The sequence below is a fragment of the Colletotrichum abscissum genome (genome assembly GCF_030869225.1).
Source record: "Colletotrichum abscissum strain IMI 504890 chromosome Unknown Scaffold_60.1, whole genome shotgun sequence".
Taxonomy (NCBI): Eukaryota; Fungi; Ascomycota; class Sordariomycetes; order Glomerellales; family Glomerellaceae; genus Colletotrichum; species Colletotrichum abscissum.
Window position 1 is genome coordinate 26340 of NW_026850504.1, and position 17145 is coordinate 43484.

General features: G+C 55.0%; 8 protein-coding genes across 8 annotated transcripts; 5 read left to right on the forward strand and 3 right to left on the reverse strand.

Annotated features, from left to right (window-relative positions):
• Positions 1 to 95: 95 nt before the first annotated feature.
• CABS01_14924 (alpha amylase) lies at positions 96 to 2044 on the forward strand (the record flags this gene model as incomplete). Its single annotated transcript, XM_060548262.1, has 2 exons — positions 96 to 490; positions 631 to 2044. Coding segments are annotated over 2 exons (1809 nt in total), but the record flags the coding sequence as incomplete, so codon positions are not given.
• A 626-nt stretch (positions 2045 to 2670) lies between these two features.
• CABS01_14925 (uncharacterized protein) lies at positions 2671 to 3357 on the reverse strand (the record flags this gene model as incomplete). Its single annotated transcript, XM_060548263.1, has 1 exon — positions 2671 to 3357. The coding sequence occupies one exon, from the start codon at positions 3355 to 3357 to the stop codon at positions 2671 to 2673; it is 687 nt and encodes a 228-aa protein (XP_060392259.1).
• Positions 3358 to 5377: 2020 nt separating this feature from the next.
• Positions 5378 to 5973, forward strand: CABS01_14926 (histone acetyltransferase subunit NuA4; the record flags this gene model as incomplete). The annotated part of the gene is made up of 2 exons (XM_060548264.1): positions 5378 to 5695; positions 5758 to 5973. 2 exons carry the CDS (start codon positions 5378 to 5380, stop codon positions 5971 to 5973), a joined length of 534 nt encoding a protein of 177 aa, XP_060392260.1.
• A 1839-nt stretch (positions 5974 to 7812) lies between these two features.
• Positions 7813 to 10183, forward strand: CABS01_14927 (prolyl oligopeptidase; the record flags this gene model as incomplete). Its single annotated transcript, XM_060548265.1, has 5 exons — positions 7813 to 7917; positions 8019 to 8221; positions 8279 to 9642; positions 9695 to 10014; positions 10076 to 10183. 5 exons carry the CDS (start codon positions 7813 to 7815, stop codon positions 10181 to 10183), a joined length of 2100 nt encoding a protein of 699 aa, XP_060392261.1.
• Positions 10184 to 10966: 783 nt separating this feature from the next.
• Positions 10967 to 12195, forward strand: CABS01_14928 (bromodomain associated domain-containing protein; the record flags this gene model as incomplete). Its single annotated transcript, XM_060548266.1, has 3 exons — positions 10967 to 11528; positions 11609 to 11832; positions 11881 to 12195. 3 exons carry the CDS (start codon positions 10967 to 10969, stop codon positions 12193 to 12195), a joined length of 1101 nt encoding a protein of 366 aa, XP_060392262.1.
• A 949-nt stretch (positions 12196 to 13144) lies between these two features.
• On the reverse strand, positions 13145 to 15317 carry CABS01_14929 (triose-phosphate transporter; the record flags this gene model as incomplete). Its single annotated transcript, XM_060548267.1, has 3 exons — positions 13145 to 13992; positions 14047 to 14350; positions 14430 to 15317. 3 exons carry the CDS (start codon positions 15315 to 15317, stop codon positions 13145 to 13147), a joined length of 2040 nt encoding a protein of 679 aa, XP_060392263.1.
• An 804-nt stretch (positions 15318 to 16121) lies between these two features.
• On the forward strand, positions 16122 to 16460 carry CABS01_14930 (uncharacterized protein; the record flags this gene model as incomplete). The annotated part of the gene is made up of 1 exon (XM_060548268.1): positions 16122 to 16460. The coding sequence occupies one exon, from the start codon at positions 16122 to 16124 to the stop codon at positions 16458 to 16460; it is 339 nt and encodes a 112-aa protein (XP_060392264.1).
• A 95-nt stretch (positions 16461 to 16555) lies between these two features.
• On the reverse strand, positions 16556 to 16801 carry CABS01_14931 (uncharacterized protein; the record flags this gene model as incomplete). Its single annotated transcript, XM_060548269.1, has 2 exons — positions 16556 to 16689; positions 16744 to 16801. 2 exons carry the CDS (start codon positions 16799 to 16801, stop codon positions 16556 to 16558), a joined length of 192 nt encoding a protein of 63 aa, XP_060392265.1.
• Positions 16802 to 17145: the final 344 nt, after the last annotated feature.

Here is a 17145-nt window from a genome sequence, read left to right on the forward strand (position 1 = left end):
ACTTGGACGCCTTTCACGAAGTTTCACGCTTTCTTTTCGCTGTTTAGACTTGTTCTGTACACTCTTTTTTTGTTTGTTGTTTCGTCACTTTTCTTTACTTTCTTTTCCTGTTTAGTCTCTTTTCTTTCTTTCTTCGAATATCGGTCACTCTCACTCTCACTCTCACTCTCGGAAACCTGAAAGCCCGCGGAACGATGAAGGCTCCCACGACTTGGTCGATCCTGGCGGCCGCCGCCGCTCTGCACCAAGGCGCCGTCTCGGCACTGAGCGCGGCGGAATGGCGGTCCCAGACGATATACCAGGTCATGACGGACCGATTCGCGCGGACGGACGGGTCGACGACGGCGAGGTGCGAAATGTCGGATCAGACGTACTGTGGTGGTTCGTGGTTGGGCATTGCGCAGCAGTTGGATTACATTCAGGGTCTCGGTGCGACGGCTATCTGGATTTCGCCCTTTGTGAAGAATGTCCAGGGCAAATCCCGTGACGGGTGAGTTGGTCCCTTTCCTTTTAAGTTGTCATGAGATGAGGCACAGGAAGTGGTGCTCTCATGAGACATGATGAACAGCTCCAAAGAGAAAACTTGGTCCAACTCGGGAAAATAGAAATCACTTGCTAACATAACATCAGCGAATCGTACCATGGCTACTGGGCGCAGGACATCTGGGAGGTTAACCCACGCTTCGGCACCGCCGAGGATCTCATCTTCCTCGCCAATGCCATCCACGCCCGTGGTATGTACCTCATGGCCGACGTTGTCACGAACCACATGGCCTGGCTCGGTCCCGGCAATACGGTTGACTACTCCATCTACCGCCCCTTTTCCAACGCCTCGGCCTACCACACGCCGCCTTGCGTCATCGACTATTCCAACCAGGACTCGGTCGAGAGATGCTGGCAGGGTACCGACGCCGCTTCGTTGCCGGATCTTCGCACTGAGGACCCACGCGTGCGCCAGGTTTTCAACGCCTGGATCAAGCGCGAGGTCAGCCGCTTCGGCTTCGATGGCCTGCGACTCGACAGCGCAAAGCACGTCGAGCCGTCCTTCTGGCCAGCGTTCGAGGCCTCGGCCGGTGTCGCCGCCTTTGGTGAGGTCTTCCACGGCGACCCAGTCTACGTAGCCCCTTACCAGGACGTCATGAGCGGTGTTATGAACTACCCCGTGTACTACTGGCTTACCCAGGCCTTCCAGTCGACGACAGGCAGCATTTGGAACCTTTCCAATGGAATCAAGACGCTCATCACAACGGCGCGTGACCTGACGCTGTACGGGGGCTTCCTCGAGAACCACGACCAGCCTCGCTTCCTGAACCACACCTCGGACCGCACTCTCCTCAAGAACGCGCTGACCTTCAGTCTCCTTATGGACGGCATTCCCATCATCTATCAAGGTCTGGAGCAGGGGTTCAGCGGTGGTGAGACACCGTACAATCGCGAAGCGCTGTGGCAGACGGGGTTCAACACGCAGTCGGAGCTCTATCTCTGGATCTCCAAGTTCGTGTCCCTGCGCTCGACGCTGGCGGCGCTGGATGGCGGGTACCTCTTTTACAAGTCCCAGCCCATCCACACGGACGACCACACCATTGCCATGCGCAAGGGCTTCGACGACGGGCAGGTTGTGAGCGTCTACTCCAACGTCGGCACCAACCGCACCTACAGCGTGTCTCTGGCCCAGGAAGACACGGGTTTTCGGCCGTGCAAGCTGATCCTCGAGGTCGTTCAATGCCGACCCTACGTGACGGATGCGACAGGCGTGCTGAAGGCGACGAGCGGGAGCGGGGAGCCACTCGTGTTTGTTCCGGCAGACAAGGTCATGGGGACGGGTATCTGCGCAGGTGGCATAGGCAAGCGTCCTCCTCCTCCCCCTCCCCCTCGTCGTCACAAGCCTTCTCCTCCACCTCCACCTCCCTCTGGGACATCCACCGCAACTGCTGCCCGCTTCTCTACCACGCGCCTCGCTGTTGAGAGTACCGATTATAACTTAGATTCTATAGGACGTTTTAATAACATCACTTTGTCGCCTTGCTTGACATCCCAGCTTTGATACGTGTTCCGAAAATTCGAAACTAAAAGAAACAGCAGACTTTACATGCGGAAAAAAAAAAAAAGCTCAAGACGAAAACAACAAAATCAAACTCCCGACCAAACAGCAACAAGTCTTCTTTCACAACGCTCATTCGACAACTTACTTTCCTAGATATTAGTGTGTAGTTTTTTGGTTTATTCCTTTCCGACCTCTCACCCACCTTGGGCGACGGACTTGTATATCGGTAGGCAAGCGACTGGGCGAGAAGCCTAGGGGGGATTATTCACTTCTCTGCTCTAACGGTTGGCAATCCAGGACAGCCTGAGGACACACACTCGAGGCATCCTTATACCCGCAAGACCACCTTTAGGCGTACATAGTTTGTGTGTCGTTTTTTTGCGACCCCGAACATAACTTTACAACAATGAACATATGGGAGTTCTACACTTGTAGAAGCCACGGTTTTCAATCTCACACTTCGTCATCGTGGGGGAATGGTTACTGAGACTGGTGATATATTCGTGATTCATATCCCTATCCGATGCTGCCAGGTAAATTGAAATGGTATATACAAGAAGTTGAAAAAGGTTGAAGATGAAGAAGAAACGATACAGAGTCCAGCTCCGGAGTATCGATCTCGTGATTTATGCCAGCCCGAAAGCCCCCTTGGCCCTAGCCCAGTACGCGACACGGTCCTCGGTGCCCGAGGTACCGATGCAGTCCATGTAGAGGGTGAACCCCTTCACCGTGCCGGCCGCGAGGTTCTCCCTGACGTCGGCGTCGCACTGCGTCGTGAGGAACCAGGCGGCGGAGCCCCAGGTGTAGTCGTCCGGCATCACGAGCTCGAGGATCTGGTTCTTCTTGTCGTCCGTCAAGCTGTTTCCGTCCGTGACGCCGCCCGCGATCTCCGTCGCCTTGTCTTTCAGTTCCGGGATCGAGAGGGCGTACATGAGGTTGTACCCCGCCATCTGGAGGTTGCGGGTGCCCTGCCCCGGGCGGCCTGGTTCGGGGAAGTGGTTGCGGTTGTAGCGGAAGTCGCCCGTCTCGAAGGCCATTAGGGAGAGGAGGGCTGCCATTTCGCCTTTTGTCGTGACGTTGTATTTCTGGAAGGCTTGGGGCAGGTAGGACGCCACGTGGGATGCTGTTGCGCATTCGTCTGCGAAGGTGGTTACGCCGTCGCAGGAGGTTGATTTGGGGGCTGTTGTGGCGATGATGGATGTTGCGTTTAGGGGGGCGTCTTCGTTTGCGCGGCGGGTTGGGAGGATTGGTTTGGCGAGGGTGGAGGGGAGGAGGAGGGCGAGGGCGAGGGGGAGGAGGGCTGTGAGGATCATGTTGGAGGTTGTTGTTGGTGTTGTTGTGGTGTTGGTTTGAGGTGGGTTGTAAGAGGTGTAAGAGGTGGATGGGTGATCTTGTGTAAGGTCAAGAGGAGAAAGCGTTGGATGGCGATGATGCTGATCGTGAACCGTGATATAGGAAGCCAAAGGTTACACTGGTTATGAGAGAAAGGCTTTTCAAACGAAACAAAGACCCCGAGTACAGACAGAGTACCAGAGCCGCAGCAGGTGAAGGAACGATTGTAAGGTGGCAGAGTGAGTGACACAGTCAGATCAGAAAAAAGAAGCGAAGGACTGACGAGAGACAGAGAGAATATGAGAAGATGAGAAAGCAGACGCAAGGAAGAGCGAGGTGTTTGTCTTTTTTTGGGAACCCCCCCGGGAAAGGAACCAAAGGATCAAATGAACCGGGCTGGGATCTGTGGGTTTTGAACAGTCCCGCCCCTGGGCACAGCATCTTTTGACGCGGGTTCACTAGAGCCCTGGAGGTGAGGTGGTCATGCGCGCGCGCCGTGTAGAAAGACTTTCTGCTTAGTCGAAAATGCAGGAACGAGAGCCAGTGCCTTGCTCCGTTCGGAGTTCCCTTGAGGAGTTCCATTCCCTTGGTGGAGGTCTAGTGTAGAAGAGAGGTGATGTTCCCGTCGCCCCTCCGCGCGCTTGCGCCAGTAAGATTTGCAGCTTTCCTCTCCACACGGGATGACCCTGTTCAGAATCATTGCCGCTGTCCGCATATTCGGCAGAAAGACGTCTAAAGAAGTAAAGTTCTTTTGGGCAAGTTTGTGAGGGGGTTCCCAGGATAGGGGGTAAAGAAGGGATGGGATTGGGAGGGTTCTAGCTAGGTGCAGCGTGCTCGTCAGCCAGAGATCTTCGGCGAGGCCTCTGCGAGGTGGTCGTGGTGAAACGAAACAGGGGCCAAGCCTACCCCCGTCGACATGTCAAAAGGATGCAGCTGCGCCGTAGTGATTGGCTGAGGGGCTGCGGCTGATGGTGCGGAGCTTCGTGATGTTGCCTCCCTCCCCCCCCCCCCCCGGCTCGGGGGGAATTTGGAGGGGTAATTGGGTGATGCCGTTGCTGCCGAAAGGGCGGCAGACTGAAATGCTTGAAGGAGGCTGGCTGGCTGGTGTGTGTTTTTCCCTTTCCCATCACCTGTTGTGTAAGTCTTGTGGAGTTTGGCGAACAGCATGGGCTGGCGAAAGCAAGTTGCCGCAGCAGCTTGCACGCATTTCGAAACCCACATACACATGATATGGCAGACTTTTTGCTTCTTGGGCGGCAAAGACTTGCTGTCATCCTGTCTTTCGTAGCAAGAGTCAGGGGCAGTCCCAGAACGACGCTCGTGTACTCTGCACTGTTGCAGATAGACTGGCGCGAGAGATGATGATCCGTCTTGGTTCATGCGCCTCGGACGGCCAGCCTTACTAAGGACTGGGGTGTGTCACTGTAGTACTATGTATACTACCTGTACTGGCGGCCTTGAAATGTACTCGGGAATCAAAGTTAATTTTGGCAGAGAGCATGACAAAGACCCGGTGGAGTCTCTGTCCGTGTTCAAGATGCTTTGATTGCGAAAGGAAACGCACATAACGTCAACAGGGAATTGTTTGAGCTCTGGCGAACATGGGCGCTGAGTGAGATGTTGAAGCGAAGGATTTCGAGTCCGATGAACTGCCCTGTTCAAAGCCCCTTCCTTGTCAACTGCAGCCACAATGCTCTGCCCTTGGCTGCTTGACTAAGCAATTCCCCGGTCTCCACCCAACCCGAAGCGGATCGACCAATGAGAATGTGTGCCTGGCCTAGTGACCATCAGCGCCAAAGTGGTCGGCTCCTCAGCCCATTGAAGCTCCGCGACCGCGACAAATCAATCATACAATCCTCCCCTCGTCGCGACCAAATTCAGCTTCGACTCGACCGCGCCGCATCGAGTCAACCCACACAATCCGACAACTTACGCGCGCCCGCGCGCAAATAACAACCGCGCACACGCACACGCACACGCACCTCTGACGAACAAAAAGCCATGGGCGAGAACCAAGCGAATGCCGCCAACGCGGCGCAAGGCCCGGCTCCGACAATGCAAATGTACAGAGAGGAACAAGTCCGCCTGCGCCAGATGCTGGACAAGAGGGCAGTGATCGCCAGGAAACTCGCCGCCATCGAGGCCGACATTGAGCAAAAGGAGACGGCCTACCTCGACACCACGCCAAACGGTAACATCATTGCCGGCTTCGACAACTACATCAAGGGCTCCGGCGCGGCCGCCCAGCGGCGCAAGGCCGGTGCCACGGAGCAGAACCGCGTCTTTTCACGGAGTTCGGTGTCGTATCGCCCTGGCAGTGTACGTCTCCCCATCAACCGATATCGCTCTGGACACAGCCGCTAACACAAAAAAAATTGTAGGAAGCCACGACGCCCGGCTCGACCCCCGCTTCGCATGCGCCGACTCCCTTGTCGACGTCCTTCAAGGACGGCGGCGGTTCGAACCACGCGACGCCGACCTCCGCGACGGCATCGAAATCCGGCAAGAAGAATAAGAAGCAGAACGAAGAAGACAGCGACCACGACTCGCAAGCGCCGAACAAGAAGCGCATCAACTTTGGCGCCGGACGCAAGTGAGAAGGTCTCTGTACGCCAGGCTCCATCACACATGTTGGATGAATCGGCAAAGAATGATGTTACGAAGATTTTCTTTCGGATTATGGCAATTTCATTTCGCCTATTGCTGAGGCGACTTCTTTCTGCTTCGCAGCGGTTGCAATCTTCGTAGGCTCCCAAGGACGTCTTACGATTGTGACGTGGGGACCGAGAAAAGCTGTTTGCCCAGCACCGCTTACTTTCAGACGTATTTGTATATAGTTCATGCACAGGCGACGAGTGTAGAAAGCTTGGCCTAGGAGGCAAAAACGTTGGTGGGAGTTGAGGAGTTCCGGAACCACGATACCCTAAAGGGCTTTTTCCAACAGGAAATCTCATCCCAATCACAAAGTGTTGGGCAATACATTGTGGCCCATTGGCTCTTTTTTCATCCAATCCGTCTGTCCTAGTAACACATCAGAGATGAGAGGCGATTCGACCAGAAGTGTGTATGTTTGGCCGAGGCTAAGGTCTGTTGCGGGCACTTTTGCACCGAGACGTTGCAAAAGTTCGTCTCCACCCGGTACTTTTGCGCCGTTGGACCCTTAATACTACGACGGAAGGAGAATCTACTCATATCTTCGTATTTAGGCATTGAGACCACCTGCCAACTTGAGAGCATCTCTCTGCCCAATTTATTTCAAAACACTCTATTTGGATCAGTAAATTACTGTGCGGGAACAGCTTCGGTCTCGATTATTGCCCTCCTATAGGGTCCTTCGGAAGCGAGCTGCCCTCCGTGCTCGTAGAATCTTGGGTTCGAGAAGAATCAAAAAGGAGGATAGACACTTAAAAGGGTGGACTATGGGGTGAAAGGACAATCTACATGGAGGAGAAAGATACCTACCTACCTAATACTAAAACTCAACCTATATTGGGTACATTGAACAGAGTAGAGAGCCACCCTACTCAGATGTTCTCAATTCCCAGGCCTGCAAGCTTCTCATATTTCCAGCGATATCTCGAACGATGGTCGGTTTCCCCAGGCAGCTACCTACGCACACTTTTATCTCAACTATTTTCGACCTTCTCACCCACCGCCCGCCGCCGCCGCCTCAATACATCAATGGGAAAGAAATTTGTTCATTGTTATCACCAAGGCCCATGGCGTGGCGGGGAATGACCTCGTTTGTATAGCCCCACTCCCCTGGGTCACGAGTTCGAGTTTGGTGAGAAATCGCTAGCATCGATACAATTGAGGAATAGTACGTAAAGAGTGAGCCTGGTGATTTTTGTAGGCCCCTCGTGAGGGGGGCTGAGCTTTTGTACTTTTTTGGAGATATTTATTGCCTAGAGTTTGATTGTGTGTCGTTGTTATGGCGATTCATGGTCGGAGGAAAAGGGCAAGATGCAGGTGGTTCCCTTGGCGGCGCCTTTGCATGAGGTAGAATCTGTCGTCTGACGAAGCTTTCTCTGAAGAGTAGCTACCGGGTTGCCTTCTCCCCGGACAGCTCTATGCAAGTTAGCATACCAACCGCTTCGGAGCCGACGGGCGGCGGCAGCGGGCCAAGCTGCAACGAGGGGCCAGAGTCTGTGCAGCGCCTGCGCAGGGACTGAGAACCTTGTCGGCCCCAGTGTCTCTAACAGCCGTTGCTAGCCTGTCCACAGCTAGTGCGGGGCTCTTCAACCGAGCTTCCATGCCAGTGGAGGTCGGATAGTCGATCCCCCGTCGTCATGTCGCAATTGACAATGTATGTTGACCGACATACATGTATACGACACCTTTCCCAAGCCTTGTATGTGTGTCCTCTGTCACTACTTTTCCTTTGAAACGTAACTGATTCCACGAACCACCTGTACAGCGTGGTCCTCTAGCTCCTCATGATGACGATTCAAGCCTCCAAGTTTACCCCAGAGGTTCTGCTCTCTGCCCCGCGCAGGTCCCCGGGCATTCCTAACCCATCTGGCACGAAAGTGCTCTATACTGTGAGTTGGCAGTAAACTGGACGAGTCCCAGACGTCGCAACATTGCTATAGGATTTCGTGCTTCTCAATTGAAGTGGTGAGCGCAGACTAACGTACCTCAGGTCTCGACCTACTCATTCGAAAGCCACAGCAAGACCTCCCAAACGCGTGTTCTTGACGTTGAGAGTGGTCATTCTAGCCTCCTTTACGAGGAAGCATCCTACAGTGACGTGACATGGATTTCGGACGAGGAGATCCTGATACTGCGAAGCGGTGACAAGGGGGCTACGACCCTTCTGCTGGGAGATGTTACGAAGCCGTCTACGTAGGTCGTCTCTGTCACCAGGCATGCTAAACCCTTCGTTGACGTCAGCCATTACAGAGTTACCGAGATCCGCCACTTTGAGGGCAGCTTGTCAAGCCTGAAAGCCAAGCGACTATCCGACGATGAAGTCGCCATTGCCGTCGCCGTCTTGACAACCCCGGAGGGTGCCATGTACAACCCGGTAGCCGAGAAGAAGCAGTTGACGACGGGCAAGGTGTACTCGAGCCTGTTTGTAAGACACTGGGATGCCTGGGTGTCTGAAAACCAGAACTCCATCTGGTATGGTCTTCTGAAGAAGAACGACAAGTCGTACAAGTTCGAGGGTCATGGTTTGACCAATGCCCTCGAGGTCTCGCGGCTGGTGTCTCCGGTCCCCCCCTTTGGTGGCAGCGGCGATTTTGATATCGGAAAGCACGGCATCGTCTTTGTCGCGCGCGACCCCAATATCTCCCCGGCCATTTACACAAAAACAGACCTCTACTTCCTGCCTTTGAAGTCCTTTGCCGAGGACAAGCCGGGATTGCCTCAAATTGTCAAGACTAGCAAGCTCCGTGGTTACTCGGCGGCACCCGTCTTCTCCAGGGACGGCAAGAAGGTCGCCTTTACCCGGATGAAGAGCGATCAGTACGAGACTGACAAGCCAAGGCTGCTGCTCGTTCCCGACGTCTTCGACCTGGCAAGCGTACAAGAGTTCTACCAGACAGACGACGGCGCCGGCGGCTGGGACGCGCGGCCCGAATGGATCACCTGGAGCAAGGACGATTCGGAGCTGTACGTATCGGCGGAAGAGCACGGGCGTGCTAAGCTCTGGAAGCTGCCGGCGACTCCGCACGAGGCGAAAGACCTTCCCGCAGCAATCTACGAGGAGGGTTCTGTTGTCGAGGCGAAGCTATTGGGAGATGATGGAGAGAAGCTCTTCATCAGCACGTCATCTAGGGTCGAGAACTCGGCTTACTCCGTTCTGGATCCCGTCAGTCAAAAGACCGATCTCGTATCCTCGAGCTCCAAGCACGGAAAGTCGTTCGGTCTGTCCAAGTCTCAGTGTGACGAGTTCTGGTACAAGGGAGCCGAGGGATACGACGTTCACGCCCTCGTGGTGAAGCCGTCCAACTTTGACGAGAACAAAAAGTACCCGCTCGCGTTCCTCATTCACGGAGGCCCTCAGGCCGCGTGGATGGATAGCTGGAGTACGCGGTGGAACCCTGCCATCTTTGCGGAACAGGGCTATATCGCAGTCATGCCCAACCCGACGGGAAGCACTGGTTACGGACAGCAGCACACCGACAATATCCAGAATGAATGGGGTGGACGTCCGTACGTGGACTTGGTGAAGTGTTTCGACCACATCGAGAAGAACATTTCGTACATTGATTGTGGCAACGCGGTTGCTTTAGGTGCTTCGTACGGAGGATACATGATCAGTGAGTTAGGACAGCAGTGTATCACGTAGCGACAGATGCTAATCCCTCGCAGACTGGATTCAGGGTCATGAGCTCGGAAGAAAGTTCAAGGCATTGGTCTGCCACGACGGTGTATTTTCAACACTGAACCAGTGGTCTACCGAGGAACTCTTCTTCCCTCTGCATGACTTTGGCGGTCCTCTTTGGGAGAACCGAGAGGGCTACGAGAAGTGGGATCCCGCCCACCATCTCGACCAGTGGTCGACGCCACAACTGGTCATCCACAACGAGCTAGACTACAGACTTCCCATTTCTGAGGGCCTCGCCATGTTCAATGTTCTGCAGGCGCGCGGCGTGCCTAGCAAGTTGTTGATGTTCCCCGACGAGAACCATGTGAGTGCTTAGCTACAGACGATGTTTGCTGGGTACCCTGATTACTGACGTGTGTGAACAGTGGGTTCTGAAGCCTGAAAACTCTCTTGTCTGGCACAGAGAGGTGTTGGGCTGGATCAACAAGTACACAGGACTCGACAATTCTGAGGATGTGGCTATTAGGCAGTAATATGGAGTAGGAAGGTCTGGGAAGGAATGGTGAGAGTAGCGATATGTTGTAAATCGTGGGTCGTGGCGGTACTCAAAAAGTTGAAATGCCATTCCTGATTGGAAATAATCAAGAGGATTCGTCTACCTTGTGTCGCTGAGGCAAGGCATCCAAGCATAAGGGGCTAGAGGAGTGCTGTGCAAATGTGAAGATGCCTGCCTTACATTGAAGTTGTTCGAGAGCATTCGTGATAAGGTAGTAAGTGCCCCGAGGGCAAGTACAAGGTAGGTACAGTATCCACACTGTCGGAGGAGCTCTCCCCAGCGGTTCCCCATCCTGCAGTAGCTCCCACCTCACCTCCTTCCGATACCTTTAGGTTCTGTTCACTGCTGGTCCGAGCTCCTTCCATTTCACCAAGGCTGAAATTTCGCGAACTTGCACCTTCTTCACCCACCCTTTAACTAAAGAACGACTTGCACATAGGGATTGACGTGACCAACGGCTTTCTTCTAACCTATATGTCCATCCAGTGACGACTTGCGACCCGAAAATTACGCGTCACAACATCATGCGAAGCTTCCTGAACCTACCTCAGAACCGAAGGTGACCGACGAAATCGCAAAACCCACGAACGAGCCCAGTCACAGCAAACCCGCGATTTCCTCTCGAGCCGCTTACTACCCTTGATTCTTGGCCCCGACAAAATCTTTGAGCTCTACGATACTCCCGAGGGCGGAAAGAAACAATAAGCTTAATTCAAATTTGAAAATACCCAAATACACGAAAGGACAAACGGAAAAGAAAATGACACCCCCACCAGTCCTCTTCCACGCCCTCCTCCGCCCCGCGGTCCTCCAGATCCTGCGCGCGACAGGATATCACGCCGCACGACCCGTGGTTCTCGATGCCGTCACTGAGCTCGCGGCGCGCTACATGTTCGCCCTCTGCCAGGCGACAGCGCGGCACGCGGGCGACAACGACCCGCAAGGCGACGCTGGCCCGGGCATGGTGGACGTACGCATGGCGCTGCAGGAGCTGGGTGCCGTACCTCCTGACGATGTGCTCACTGAGGGGAGAGGCGCGATACTGGGCGAGATTCTAGACTCGCTGGACGAGGAAGGAAGGAGCGAGGCTGGCGCAGAGCTCGCGGCGGCGGCTGCTGCTGCAGCTGTGCCGGACGGCGAGGGAGACTTGGCAATGGCGACGCCGACGGCGGTAACTGAGAGGGGACGCGAGAGAGAGAAGATCGTTGAGGATACGAGAGGCGTGGACGAGTTCATCAAGTGGTTCTCCGGACCGCGGAACAAGGCCATTCGCGAGGCGGCGGTTGGTGATGGGGAGCTGGAGTTGGGCGACTACTTGAACGGTTCGTTGCCTCGACCTCCCTCAATTCACGGGACGGAGAGGAAAGAGAGACTTGCGACAAAAGCTAACATGATGAGATAGTCCTGAAGAAAAAGCACAGCAAGACGGGCGAAGACTCCAAGTACCACGGCACGATCATCGGCAAGGGCAACGACGTGGGCGAGGTCCAGGTCGAGGGCGGCGACCTCCCGAGCATCCACACCTGGCGGTCCAAGATGCAGGGCCCGCCACCGGGCAGCGCCCCGTCGGCGACCTCGCCGCGGATCAAGGAGGAGTCGAGACCGCCGAGCTCTGGGCTGAGCTCCGTAGGCGACAGGCTGGGCGACGACCGCGACAGCATGGACTTGTCATAGGGGGCAAACATGCGAAGACGGACGCGCACCGGCAGCACGGCCAGCCAGGCGAGCGTTGTCAGCGTTGCCAGCGTCAGCACGAGTAAGACCGAGGGCCGCGAGGGTTGCGCGGTCCGCCCGAGAGGGGGCCGGGGCCGAGGCGGCTCGACGGCGGGCAGAGGCAGGGGCAACAAGACTAGCGGTGGCAGAGTCACCAAGAACAAGACGACGACGACCACGGCTAAGGCTAAGCCCAGGAGTAGGTCCAGCACGAAGACGAAGCAGAAGCAAAAGAAGAAGGACAATGACAAGGAGGACGGTGATTTCACGGCATAGCGCGGCGTTTTTAACAAGGGGAGGGGAAGGTATCATTACTGATTTTTCGGGTCTGGCACTTGAGCGAGAGAGACAACTCCTCCCCTGAACCAAACCAAAAAGTTAATTCGTCACTTTGGAGGCGGGAACGGCAAGCATGGATCGATATGCATGAATATGGGAAGTCATGGGCTTTCATGAATACGGGAAGGAGTGTGTTCCCTCTCCTTCCTTGGGAGGAAATGAAAGTGAAGGAGGGAACGGGAACTCGGATGAGGACAGCATTCATCATACAGACTTCTCCAGCCGAGGGCAGGCAGGCTGAGGAACGGGGTCTGGCTTTTTTTTTTGGGCAAAGCATTGTATAGAGGCCCTTATCTCTAAGCCAATACTTTTTCTGCTTCACCTTGGGCTCGTTACCACATTCAAGTTTGAGTTTCTATCGAAGTGTACACCCTTCATCTGCGTGATGTTACGCCAGTTTGACGAGGTCACGTGTGCCCAAGATGCTCGCTATCTGCAAAAGAATGCCATGGTGTCAAAATATGGTTGGTGTGCTTCTGATTCTCTCTGTGTCTATCCTCTCGATAGGGGCTTTGCACTACTATGATGATGGCCCTTTGATCATCTTTCGCCAATTGGTATATCCACCTCTTCTTCCCTTCCATCGGGAGGAGTTCTCTCTCTCTCCCCCTCCTTATATCCTCACGGGGGATAAACAAAACCCAACAACAGTTATGTACCATCTTCTTTACCAATTTCGTCCTGGGTGGGGTGCCCCCCTTTCCCGGAAAATGTTTCGCTGTGAAAATAAAACTCCTATGCCTGCCCTTATGTCTTGCCAAAAATCGGCGAGATATGCTGTATGCCTCTTCCCAAAAAAAATATACAGTTTGGGGCTCTTTCTCTTTCTTCCCTTCTCTTTCACCTGGATATATAAAAAACGAGAAATGAAACGAGACACGGCTGTCTAGTTGTCGCGGTGGGCTTGGGCCGTCCTCGACTCGTGCGCGGTGTGTCCCGGGTTTGGCAGAATATCGCCGTCGGCAGTGACGAGGTTGTCCTCGTAATCGGTGCTGTTCCTCAGCAGACCCGCCTCCTCGCCGCTGCCGTCGTCGTTATCGCTGCCGCTCGAGGAGGCGCCCGAGGCGTGCGCAACCTCCATGTGGCCACGCTGAACCTCCTTCTGTGCGTCCTCGCGCATCTGAGTGATCTTGATGTAGTTGTACGCGACGATGGCGCCCATGGTGGTGATGAGACCGACAAAGTTGACGGGCGTGAGGCGGTCGTTGAAGACGATGGCGGCGGCGGAAATTGTCACGACCTCCTTGAAGATACCGGCGATGGAAAGCGTCACGACGGAGGTACGCTGCAGCAGAGCGAATTCCGAAGCTGTCATGAGGAAGGCGATACATCCGGGGAAAAGCAGGAACAGCGGCGTTGTAATGGCGCCCCATTCGGCGACGAGGACTTTCAGGCCCTCGATGAGGGCGGGGAACCCCTCGACGGGGATGGCGATAACGATCAACGTCAGGAACATGACGGGCGCCAGGAAGAAGATGCTGGAGAAGGGGTTCGACGTTGCCGGGTTGCGCAGGAGCAGGATTTGCGTCAGGCCCCATCTGAAACCAGAGAAGAAGGCCGCAGAGATGACGAGGATGAACCCGCTGACCTTGAACTCGACTTCTCCCGACACCATCAGAACGACACCCGCAGTCATTGTCGCAATGATAGCCACGAGGCGCCACGTGGGCTTCTCGAGTCTGAACAAGAAGGCGAAGATCAAAACGAACGCTAGGGAAGACGATTTACACATGGCTAAAGAGGGTTTAGTTTTTTCGCGGTGAGCGTCGGGCGGCGCATATTACTTACTGTAGAATGTCAGGGTGATAAACTTGAGCGAGGTATTACCGAGTCCAATATCGAGACCCGTTGCAGCACCACACGGCCCAATGCGCGTCAGATAGAACATCTTGGTCATCAGAGGTCTGTCGGGCTCGGATTCGTGCCTCGAGCGGCCCAAATCCGAATTGCGCACTCCATTGGACGGGCGCAGGGAGGGTATTAAGAATAGCACTAATGATGCGAGGCCGAATTGTACCAACATATGGCAGGCCGTCGTGAAAAGAGGGAAAGCAAAGTTGAGGCGGTTCTCATCAAACATCCACTTGTTATACTGTGGGCCTCTTGTGTCAGCTTGTGATTCTGCGGGCCGTAACGACAAAGAGCAGCAGCGTATGGGCAAATGGGCTTACCAGTGAAATGCTGAGAGAAAAGAAGTACCACAGCAAGATCAGGGCGACGTTGACGGCGGATTTCCTAAAGACGTTTTGATCTGCTTCCTTCTTCTCCTCGGCCGAGATTTCGCCGCGGACGAAGCGCTGATCTAACCGCGTGTTGTTCCTCTTCTTTTGCTTCTTCCTCCTCTTATCTTTCTTGGTCAAACCCGTCTCCTCGTCATCATGGAGATCCTCGTCGGAAAAGCTGTCGTCGTCGATATTCTTGGATGCCGATGGTGTTGCTCCGAGATCCTCCTCCGATATCTTTGGCTCTTCAAGCATGTTCCCCTGATTCCTTGACGGGACTCTTTGGTGGTTACTAGCGCCGGCACTTTGCATGAGCGAGCTGCGGCGCCGGCGGTGGCCGGTTCCTTTCAATGGCTCCATTTCGATCTCGTCGTCGTCGGCGGCGACAGTAGGAGAACGTTCTCGAGCGGCGGTGTTGAGGGAGGAAGAAGAAGGGCCCTGGCGCAACGATGCGTGGGCAGTATGAGCGGTAAGGACGTCTCGTGGCCGTGGACCATCCGGGTTCGAGGGTGTGTTATCCGTGGTGGTCGCGTGTCCAGGCGAGGGTGCGGTGGGTGGTGGGAGAAGCAGAGGTGACGGGCTCAGGAGGCGACGGTTGGTGGTATCAGTAGTGTGGTGTTGGTCGTGTGAGGAGGAGGATGAGGAGGGGAGGGCGTCGTCGTGGTCAATGGGGTCGGGGGAGGATGACACGGCACTGGCAGCAGCCGAGAGGGAAACAGAGGCAGATTGAGATTGAAGTTGAGAATGAGAATGAGATTGGCTAGGGTCGGGAGGCAGCAGGACATGCACAAGTGAAGAGGAGGTCGAGTCGGAGGGCGAGGAGGAGGATTGGGGCATGATTTAATCTGGGAATCCACAGCGGGATTCACAAGCACAACCTAAGCTGCCGGGGCTGGTAGGCTGGGTGTATGCGTACGGTGTGTATTACCGGGTCAGATCCAGTTTACCGGCCGTCGTCTTCTCTGGGCGCCGCAATACCTTCGCAGTAAAAGGTAAGGTAGATCGGCCTAGGTCGATGGGGTCGGGACGAGGGAACTGGGCGCAGTTGATTTGCTGTCGGGGTCTGGGCTTGTGGTGCTTTGGTGCAATGTTTGGTGCATTTGGAAGCACATTTGGAGTTAGGCTGTCGAGAGGACAGACTGCGCGTGAGAAAGGTCCTAATCCTGGTTCACGGCCACGGCGGTGCGGTGCGGATCATTTCTCCAGTCACAGGTGTCGCGCGGGCGCCCACACGCGGACGAGGTGGGTACGTACCAGACACGCTGAGTCTCTACAAGTAAGAATGGTCCACTGCTAGGGAGAAGGAGAGGGACGGGGCAGGCGGGCTGGGAGGGGAAAAAGGGGACCGGGGACTGCGGTGTGGTGGGGACAGGCCCAACCCACCTAGCAGGTGTGGCAGGGTAGGTACCTCTGGAAGTTGCTGCAGGTACGTACCGCTGCCCACTGCCCGTCTGGCCCTGCAGCCCCCTGCCCATGATCTCGGTGGCTTATGCTTACCGCCAATTACCGCTACCGCACCCGCCTTCCACTCAACTTCTCTACGCATTACACAGTAGTATTCGCATGTACAGTCTGAACTTCTCCTGAGGACAGGTGCTTCAATCTCTGCAAAATGTCTCTGCTTCCTGCTCCCAAGATGAAATGTGGAGATGGCCTTGGCACGCCTCACGGTGGAGACGTCTCGTGGGCTTCTGCCGCAGCACTGGCACAACTGCACTTCGCTTCCAGGCTTTCTCCCATGGGCGGTCAGGGTCGTCATCAGGGATGACCTTTCCTTATGCTCCCTGTGACATGCCAGCTCAGAAGGACGCTCACCAAGGCACGCGAGGAGAAGGAGGCGACTTCTGGGTGGGAATCCGCATGCAGAGCGGCCTGGCGAGAACAACTGTCAACAAACAGTGCATCCCACCGCGGGCTGGACGAGGATCAATGGGCCTGGAAGAACTGAACGGAAGGAAGAATTGGGTCTGCCTGCAATAGCACCCGCTACTATGAGAGATTTCTCTCTCACGACTTCACCACGGTCACCATCCGGGACGAATGAGGTAGTAGCAATACGCGTGTTTTTTGAGTCATCATGCTTCTTCGTTCGTGGTCCCCGTCTTCAGCTGGACAACGTTCCTTTGTCTTTTTATGCTTTCCAGCGGCCCGTCACTAGTGTGTCCTTCTACTAAAGTATCTGAGATTACCTCGAGGTACGCGAAGTTAGCTGCAATGTGTTAGCCCCTTTATCCGTACTGATCCCCCCATCAACCTCACCTACACAGTGGTCCGTAACTCCTGGTAGTAGGTGAGGTCACAGACCGAGTAGTGTTAAGCATGGAAGCAATAGCATAACGCGAAAGTGGCCCAGATCGCCAGTAACTGAGGGTCGTCCGAAGATGTAATGCTTCAAGTTTCACGGGCGGTAAATGGACCCGTTCGTCCTACTAAAATGCTATCCGACACACACAAACCCAACACCTCCGAAAATGCAACCTCCCATTTAAGCTTGGCCCAGCCGTCTCTCACATCCAGAGTCACAGGATCTCTCATCCACTTGTTGGGGGCCCTGTCCAACGCAACCTTACCGCAACCCCCTCTCCCCCAGTCCCTCCTCTCCTCTCCTCTGCCCCTCACCGCGCTTCTGTAGTCAAGCTGCAGAGAGGTCATTCATCGTGGGCAG